The 10172-nt window shown below is 40.3% G+C and overlaps 1 protein-coding gene across 1 annotated transcript; it reads left to right on the plus strand.

Moving 5' to 3' along the window:
- The first annotated feature begins 1008 nt into the window (after nt 1–1008).
- On the plus strand, nt 1009–7190 carry RPS21 (ribosomal protein S21). Its single transcript, XM_042465550.1, has 6 exons — nt 1009–1160; nt 2448–2544; nt 4737–4800; nt 6496–6567; nt 6880–6935; nt 7124–7190. Exons 2-6 carry the CDS (start codon nt 2495–2497, stop codon nt 7131–7133), a joined length of 252 nt encoding a protein of 83 aa, XP_042321484.1. The 5' UTR covers nt 1009–1160; nt 2448–2494; the 3' UTR covers nt 7134–7190.
- The last annotated feature ends 2982 nt before the right edge of the window (nt 7191–10172 follow it).

Below are 10172 nucleotides of genomic sequence, written 5' to 3' on the forward strand. Positions count from 1 at the left end.
TGTGTGTGTAGGTAGAGGTTCGCCCCAAAGAAGAGATACAAGGACTCGCCCTGAAACAACATCTCAGGCCAGCCAAATTGATCACCAACAAGGTTGCCCCCTGGCCTCGCATGGGAGGCATGGAGACGCACTATCCACATGCTGCAGCCTTTTTCGAAAGCTCACAGCGATGAGTCTCGAAGAGAAACGACAACGCAGAAAGAACCACACAGCCAAACCCAGAAACATCACCCAAGGAGACTTTCTGCTGTTCTTTCTGCAACTGGACCTGTTTGTCCCGGATTGGCCTTTAGTCACCAATGCGCTTGTACAACGCGAAGCAAAGCCAGAGAGTGTATAAAATATTATACAATATATATAACTATATGTAACTATATATAACTTTATGTATGTGTGTGTATATATAGTTACATATTATATAGATAGAAATATATATATATATATATATGTATTTATACCCCGCCCCGCCCTTCAGCCCTAATGGCTCTCAGGGCAGCTTCCAATTATTTTTAATCAGTTCCCTGTGTGTATATATATATGTGTGTGTGTGTGTATCATATATATATGTGTGTGTGTCTGTATCACTATATAATATATATATATATATATATATATATATATATATAATATATAAATATATATCATAAAATATATATATATATATATATATATATATACACACACACACACACACACACACATATATAGTTTTATATATAGTTCAAGCCCTCCCTCCCTCAGTTTCGGGGTTCCTTCCATTATATCTCCTTCGTTATTCAGATGGCTATTGTTTGCGCTCCAAGTTCCCTCAGGCGAAGGCGGTCAAATAAGAAAAACCGCCACATAAATTCCCGCCTTTTTCTACACAGAAGCGCTTTGTATTGTCGCCTCAGAGTCAGAGAGCTGAGGCGAGGCGAAAGAAAGAGGCAGAGAGGGAAAGGGGGCGTGGCCACCCGGCGCGAGAGCACCACCCTCCAAGCCCCGCCTCCTTTCCCCGCCCTCGCTGTGACGTCACGGGCGCTTGCTCGCTCTCCTCTTCCGCCCGCTCTGCGTCCAACGTCATCGCGCGCCGTCCTTTGTCCTCCCTCCTCTTCTTCCTCTTGTCGCTGTCGAGTGACGTGTCCCTTCCTTTCCGTCCTGGGCTCGCGGCGCGTGAGGAGGTGAGGCGAGGCCCGGTCCGTCTTTCTCGGGGACCGTTCTTCCTTCTCAGGGCCGGAATGGGAGCGAGGGAGGCGGGAGAGCGGCTCAGCCAAAGCCCTCGCAGGCTGAGGGCCTTCCAGGCGTTTCCCACTCAGGGCCGCCCTAAGGCTCGAGCCTGTCGTGGGCTTTCTGGGCAAGTTTCATTCAGAGGGGCTTCTTCCATAGCCATCCTCTGAGGCTGAGAGAGTGTGACTCGCCCAAGGTCACCCAGTGGCTTTGCATTTCATCATTAACAAATAAAACCCCTCCCACTGTCCAGAAAAACCCTCCTTTGGTTCCTATTGGATTGTATTTGGAAAGATGAATTCCTCCCAAAAGGTTATTAGGACACAAAGCGCTGGATGATTATCATGAAAGACATAAGTCCAGGCAGAAGGATTAGCCAGTCGTTTCCAGTTTAAGGCGGCCCTGTCATGGGGCTCTCTTGGCAAGCTTCGTTCGGAGGGAGATTGCCATTGCCTTCCCTGAGGCTGAGAGAGTGTGACTTGGCTGAGGCCGCCCAGGAGCCTGCTTTAATTTCGTCATCAACAATTAAAATCCCCTTCTTGTTGTTGTTGTTGCTTTGTGCCTTTGAGTCGTTTCCAACTTGGGGCCATTTTGAGGTTTCCTTGGAAGCTGCTTCTGTGACAATGAGAAGCCCATGGGGCCGGTTGGGTCTCAGATTAGCTCCTGTATTTCTCCTTTATTACTAAGTGTCCCACAAAATTCAAAAGCTTGTGCATTTTTCCCATCTGAAATTAAAACGATCAATTAAAACTATCAACGTTCCTGTTTTGTAAGCCATGTTATTTCAAGCAGAGTCCATAGGCTTTGGCAGGGACCTCCCTCTTCCCTTTTGACTGTATGTTCTCACAATGAAGCTCAGGGCGCCAAACCCATCCATCTCTCACAACAAGCAACTCAAAGCATTATTAGGCCTGCAATATTCTGAATGAACTGCAGCAGCGGAAGATTATGTCTCAAGAAGGATCCATCCATCCAGCTAAAAAGCCCTAATTATCATTTAAATCCCCTTTTGTGAACTGGTTTTACAGTGGCCTTTAAACAAAACGAATGCTTGAAAAATCTTCCTGCTTGGATAAAGTACATCTCAAGGCACCGTTTTTAGTGGTAACGGTGCAAATAATGATGGTGGCAGATGAGGGAAATGATAATGCAAAGACCAATGTTGGGCGGGGGAAGGTCTTTTGCGTTTTGTAGTCTGATCTAGATCTACCACATAGTGACTTGTTGATATGCCTTCTCAGTGTTTCCTATTTCACGTTGCCTGTGGCAAGTAATCTTGAAATACACCATGCAGAACGACGCTGGGGAATTTGTGGATCTGTACGTGCCTCGGAAATGGTGAGTACGCAGCGGATCTACATAGGCAGGCCTGTCTTGAACAACTGGAAGAATACTTTGTTTTGCAGAGTAAACGCAGGGAGGACCTCTCTTAACATGGAGCTAAGAGGAAAGCCAAGGAGGAGGAGGAGTGAAGTGGGGGGTGGTTGTAGTCAGTTATATCTGTGGCCTTGTTCTTAGGTTTCAGAATGGTATCTAGACTGGTACATCTCACAGGTTAAATGTTTACCTGGTGCTCTGGCTCTAAGATGCCATGCAGCTTTTATATTTGTAAACTCTGGGATTTTACCCTTTCTGTGCGTGAATCATTTTCACTTTACACAATTTCACATTTCCATTTCTTTACCCTGTTCTGTCAAGGAGTGTTAACATTCAGAAGATAATTTGTCCAAGAATGTAACATAATTTTGGGGCTCCAGCTTGTTACAGCTAATTTCAAAAAGGGGGTGAAGTTTCATGCTCAAATAGAGAAATTTTCAGGTACTAGTGTACAGCAGTATTCAGGAATAAAGCCAAATGTATTTAATAGCCAGACCAAAGTTGGGCTTCTTTTAGCTTAAGCATGACCTGCCTTCTTGGCAGTGAAGCAAAAGAAACTGGAAATGTTTGATGGGTTCTCATGATGTTTAAATAAATATTCCAAGAAACAGACCAGTGCATCTCAGCCAATAAATATTTCTCTGGTTGCATTCGGGGGCTGTTCATAAGGTTTTGTGTGTGTGTGTGTGTGTGTGTGTATGTGTGTACACTCACATACTTTCAGGTTGCCTGTCAGTCAAATGCAAAGCTTGCCTGTGCATACATGAGAGCTGGAAGGGGCCCAATAGGCCTTCAGCTCCAATCCTCTGCTCAGTGCAGAAACTCCAGCTAGATCATCCCTAACAGGTAGCTGTCAAGACTTTAAAAAAAGAAATTCAAAAGAAAATGAACCCTGTGAGAATATTCACAGAGGTACACAGATATAAAATGGGCTTTGCATACGGAAATTTATATGTATATAAAGCTTTTTGAAAGCCAACCTGCAAGTTTATTTTTTAAAGGGTCTCCATCTGTTGTAAATGGCAACTTAATAGTATTTAGAGTAGAATATAAAATGTTATAGTCTTGTGTGCCTTCATTTCTGACGTATGGATTTATTCAGATGTTTGCATTTGCCTTCCTCTGAGGCTGAAGCTAGCCCAGGGCCACCTCCTGGGTTTGTTTCCATGGCCAAGTGGGTATCTGAACCCTCGTTTCCCAGAATCCTAGTCCTACATTCAAGCCACTACACTATCCTGGCTTCTTGTAGTCTTATCATTTATTTTTGTGTGTATTAAGGCCATAATGACTTGGCAGCAGGGTAGTATGAAAATATGAACTCATGTAAAACAAGAACAGGATCTGGACCTTTTGGGTGGAAATTTTGTCCAGTACCCTAAAATAGTACTGAACCCTAAAGTAATGCTTATGCTCTAAATAACTTAAGTAAAGGAGCACCTGATTTATTTGGCTTGATATTACTAAGAAGTTTCCTTCTGCAAATCTTCTGTGTCTTGCCTGTGTATAATTATCTCAATGACTCTTAATAACGTAGACCATAAAACAAATGTTAGAAATTTTAAAAAGTTTAAAAGCACATATTTTGCAGGTATTATATTCCAGTAGCCCAGATGATACTGAAGTAATGAAGCTTTTTAAAGAGCAGCCACAGTTTCCCTTGGGGACTGTGGCTCCTGGTAAAATTTTAGTGTGGAAGATAGGGTATTAATTCAATAAATGATTAAATAATAGGGTGTGTTTGTGTACTGCTACAAATTCTTCCAAATGGAGCTGGGACTTATCTTGATATCAGTGAATATCCACTAGAATCTATACTGTGTAGCATGAATAGAGGGTCATTAAATGAAAGGATCAAATAAGTATAAATTATCAAGTGTAGAAGATTCTTGCAAGTTATTTTTAAATTGCAGAAATGATGTGCTGAACCTGACAAGAAGAGCAACCAAGGCTTTTAGCTCCATCTTCTGTATTGTGCTTGAAATTTCAGCCATGAGCTGGAAGTTGCTAAGGCATACAGTATCTTGAAGTATGATGGGGCTAGTGCCCTGTGAGAGGCATTAATTCCCATCACCTGTGCAGAGGGATGAGTATTTTCTAGTTCTGTGATTTGAATATATTTATCCTGTTCTTTTTTTTTTTTTTAATCTATTCAGCTCTGCAAGTAACCGGATAATTGGAGCCAAAGACCATGCCTCCATCCAAATAAATATTTCTGAGGTAAATAAAACATCAGAACATAGTTGTTGAAAACCATGAACATTCCATGTTTTGTTGTTGCTGTTGTGTGCCTTCAAGTCATTTCTGACTTATGCCAACCCTAAGGCAAACCTATCATGGGGGTTTCATAGGAGCCCTGGTGGCACAGTGGTTAAATGCCTGTACTGCAGCCACTCACTCAAAACCACAAAGTTGCGAGTTCATGACCAGCAAAAGGGCTCAAGCTTGACTCAGGCTTGCATCCTTCCGAGGTCGCTAAAATGAGAACCCAGATTGTTGGGGGCAAATTAGCTTAGGCACTGCTTAGGTGGTATGAAGCGGTATATAAATGAAGCTTGTTTGTTTTTTGACAAAATTTGTTCATAGGGTTTGCCATTTCCATCCCCTGAGCTGAGAGCATGTGACTTGCCCAAGGTTGCCTAGTGAGTTTCATGGCCAAGCAAGATATTGAACCCTGGTCTCCAGGGTCATAGTCTAACACCCAAGCCACTCCATCACTCTGGCTCCATTAGTGAATTTAATTTAATAAGGTTTGTAGTTTGTTCCTCATGTGAGCTGAGTAGTAGTCACAAACTACTATCACCTCCCAGCCCACAAAGGTTTCCAAGGCAATGAAGAGATAAAAACCAATTAAAACAATACAAAAATAAAAACATTTAAAAAACATATTGAAATACATTTTAAAGTCCTAAAAGCAATCTAGAAAACCCTTAGAATAAAGTTCTGAAATAGTTAAAACAGCACTTTCAGATGTTGAACAGCACTGTTTTAGCTGCCCACTAAAAGCTTAATAGGACCTCCTCTGAAAAAACAAATTTCTGACAGATTCAGATGGGAAGAGGCAGTCTTTCAGATACCTTGGCCCCAAGTCATTAAGGGCTTTGTAGGTCAATACCAACACTTTGAATCGAGCTGAAAGGCAAGCTGGAAGCCAGTTCTTTCAAGACTGGTGTTATATATGGTCTCTGAAAGGCACACCTGACACCAGTCTTTGCTGCAGCTCAAGGCACCATTCAAGTGGGTGTAAACATATGGAGAGCCAATGCTGACTGCTGTGTGCTGGATTGTTTGCACTACTCTTTTTCCCTTTCTGCCTTTAGAGGTGCTAATATTTTAAGACAAAACAAGGTGGAACCCAAAGCATTACTAGGTACAGCAACAGCATGACTGTAATCCCTGTAGCTTATTCTGAACTCTTGGGTCCAGAGGATGCAGAGATGCACATTTATTTCCTGTGCCGCAGTTAATTATTGCATCAACAACCATCATTGGACTACAAAAGGCAACACATAGTGGAGTGGAAGGGGAGATGATGGATGATACTGAAGAAAGGAACAGCTAATAATCCCTCCATGGGTTTAATTTTGTTGCATGCTACTGATTTTCTTTTAAACTCTAAAAGTTACGGAGGAAAAAACAGCTCTGCTTTTCAGCATTTCCCTTGGCTCCTTAAATTCCTGCTTTTGTTTGGTGGTGTGGATTAGCAAAAATGAAAAATCCTTTTCAATGCATGGGGCATGCCTAAATTTTGCTCCACACTTTAGTACTGTGGTAGATCTGGGCAAATTCATTTTTCATTGTGATTTATAAGCAAGTATATTCTAGATAGGTTTATCTGCTCTGCATTCTCTATTTTTGAAATCTAACTCCACAAAATTTAAAAAAATTGATATGTAATCTTATATCCAATTTCAGGTTGATAAAGTCACAGGCAGAGTCAATGGCCAGTGCAAAACATATGCAATTTGTGGAGCAATCCGTAGAATGGTAAGTAAACATTTTTCTGTGTTTCTTTCTTAACATTACGCTACTCATGCATTCTTAAAATCAGGTATATGCAGTGTCTCCTGTGATGGAGATAATATATGTAGAACACTTTGAACACATGGGAATACTATGCAAACTGGGGCTGTCATTTTTTATATTTCATACCTATCTTTAATAAGGTTTTATGTTCTTTATGTTTAGAGAAATGTATATAAACAAGAAAGAAAATCATAATAGCACAAAGAGTGAAATGTAATATTTGGTAGCGTGTTCTTAGCTGTTTTAACTCCAGAAGTTATTTCTGTGTTTCAGGGAGAATCTGATGATTCTATTTTGCGCCTGGCAAAAAGTGATGGTATCGTTTCCAAGTAAGTCAAATATATGAAACTGGAAACTTTGAGGAAGACAGCTTTTTCCTTGCTGTTGAATGTCATCTCTTTATCATGAGTAATGCAGAGATGCATTCCATACCTAATCAGCTTGTTGTGCTGCTTTGTCTATCTCATTAAACCATTGGAAGTTAAACATTTATCATTTGTTTCTTTTCTTTTTCCAGGAATTTCTAACTGAAGAAGCACAATGATATGCAATTTATTATAAAATAAAAACAGGGAAACATCTGGTGTTTAGTGTGTCTTTTCAACTTGCAACACAAATGCTAGATGACTTAAGTTGTAAGATTCTAGTATTCTTGATATGAATCTGGTAAAGCAGTTTTAATACTGCAGTGGAACTCTATACATATCTACTCAGAACTAAACTCAATTGTGTTTAATGATACGGTATGAAATTGCAAGCTAGTACTTCTCTTTGTAAGATACATCATTGCCGCTTTGTTGTCACTTCCAAGAGATGACAAACTCATATTAGCTACGGTGCAGATAACAAAAAATACCTTTCAGCTGCCTTCTTCATTGGTGTACAGAAGTCACAGCTAGCTGGCTGTAAAGATGCATGCAGAGAAGATTTTAATTTCCCCTGTGGATTTATCTAATTAGTTTTGACTAATATTCTAATTGTTAACTATTTTCCCACATCAAACATGTATATTTTTGGCAGATTTTCTTTATATTAACTATGCTGTAAGCAACCAATCGTTATAATTTCTCTGTGCTTGTTAAGATTTCAAATTGGGAAAATGCAGAATGTTGCTGTCTTGTGGTAAAAATAATTATTCCAAAGTGCATTCTACCAAACATTCAGGCAGCTGCTTCTGAGTTTTCTAAACAGCCTGTTAACTTGGCAGCAGCTAAAGTTTATCTTCAGCGATTTGCCTAGCACTGTCCAGAGGAACCATAGTCAAGTAGATTGAGAAGACATATACTTACATGGCCTTTGTTATCTGTCATTCCCTTAATTCTGGCTAATATCTATCACATGCTTTTGACCTGATACGTGTGCAATTCGTTGTTGCATGTGGGGTTGAAATAGTCTTTATTTTTAAAACTTCCAGCCTTCCAAGGAATAGCAACTTTTCATATCAGGAAAATAATCTCTATACTTGAATCCAACTGTAATTTGAAGGCTATGCTGGGGTAGCAAAATCTGCATAGAATCCCTTTAGAAAAGTGTGAGTTCACACACTTGAGAGTTCTGGAGAACTGTATGAAGATGGTACTGTTAGTAAACAAGGATGGTGTCTTCAGGAAAAACAATAATTTAACCAGTATTACTACACTTACATATTTAAGAAACCACATAGTTCAAAGTGGAAGGTAAGCAATTGATGTATACCAGAACAAAGACTCAGGATCTGAAAAGTTGTGCCATCGGCCTTTCGTTTGTCCTCAGGATTCATGTGGATTGAACAAGCTATATTGTAGACCAGTGGTTCTCAACCTTCCTAATGCTGCAATCCTTTAATACAGTTCCTCATGTTGTGGTGACCCCCAACCACTCTCGGTTCCTAAGACCACCGGAAATAATGTGTTTTCCAATGGTCTTAGGTGACCCCTGTGAAAGGATCGACCCCCAAAGGGGTCATGACCCATAGGTGAGAACTGCTGTTGTAGATTAAAAGAGAATATGGACACACCTGCCAAAGCCAGAAATCTATAAGAAGTAAATCTATTCATGTAGAACACTTCAGTGTCAGAGAATCCAAGGAACTTAACAGATGCTTTGGGCTGCAGCCCACATCACACCTGCCAAGCATGGCCAGTGGTAACAAAATATGGTGACTGAACAGCTCCATACTTCAGTCTTGGTAAGGCCATATTAGAAAGTTTAACTCGGTTTATCTCCTAGTTGTTTCTAAGCTATTTTTCAGGTTGAATAGCTCCTAAGGCTATTTGCCTGCAAACAGTTCTAAATAATGTAAAATATTTCATTAAAACTAGAAAACCAGTGTAGCAATTCTGTTCAAGTGAGATGATTTGTCACAGAGGAAGGTCTTCCTGAAGTCCTACCTAGATGAAAGGTGAAGAGATGGCCCTTTTTCTCTTGTCTCCTATCTTTCATACAAGCTTGTCTCCCTCTTTAGCCTTTCAGATTTGTTTCACCTGAATGACTAATGTAGTTTTTGTCTGAGATGAGCAAAGGAGATCTTAGGGTCACGTAGATCCGAGGCTTCCTCCAATGTGCCCAGATGCCTCCCCTCATTCAGTACCATGATTTGGAGCAGCAAGGGCAGGAAAGCAATAGCGCAAGAGGTTGAAGCATCTTGCGAAGACTACCTCTACCTATGGAGTGCTTTCACAAGGGAGAAGAAAGTGCAAAGAACACTTCACCCATCCAGTTGTTTTGGATTCTGAAAAGCATTTCACAGTGCACATGAAACCTATTTAAACAAGGAAGTAGTTGAGTGCAAGCAGTTGCATAAGCCATTCAGTCCGGTGGGTAATGGTGATCTCCAGATGTTTTAAGCTGTCCAGATGTTTAAAACCATCTGAAACCCATGGTTGCCGCCTCTTGCATGAAATTATTAAAAACTTGCTTCCGTTCCTCCATGCTTATATATACAGGTTGAGTCTTTTAACTGAAATGCTTGGGACCAGAAGTACTTTGGATTTTGGAACATTTGTGTACACATAATGAGAGATCTTGGAGTCTAAACATTGAATTCGTTTGTTTCATATATACCTTATAAACATAGTCTGAAGATAATTTTGTACATAATGTTTTTAATATTTTGCATGAAATAAAATTATGTGTACACTAAACCATCAGAAAGCAAAGATGTCACTATATCAGCCATCCCATGTGAACTATTTGGGAATATTTTGGAATTCTGGGTAAAGGGATACTCATTAATCCATATTCTCTTCCCATGAGCTGATTAGCTATTCTTGGAAGCCAATGTAGCTTAGTTTTCTGTATTTTCATCTACATATGTACTAGAGTAATGGTAATGTGTTCCAAGGCTAAAAGGAACTTTTCTCATCTGTAAAATTACTGCCTCCTTCAGGCTCTGTAAAATTCTGTTTTCTTACCAGGCTAAAATAGAATTGCCAGCCTGAGCTAATCTAGGAAGGTTTTTCAAACGTATTTTTAAGAATCTTTCCAGTGTACAGTAAAATGGCCTGCCCTGTTCTCAGACAAGAATAGTTCAGATCTCAAAAGAGCCATGAAAGGGAATGCCCTGTACAAGTGGTGCCCCTCTTGCC

The sequence above is a fragment of the Sceloporus undulatus genome, chromosome 4 (genome assembly GCF_019175285.1).
Source record: "Sceloporus undulatus isolate JIND9_A2432 ecotype Alabama chromosome 4, SceUnd_v1.1, whole genome shotgun sequence".
NCBI lineage: Eukaryota > Metazoa > Chordata > Lepidosauria > Squamata > Phrynosomatidae > Sceloporus > Sceloporus undulatus.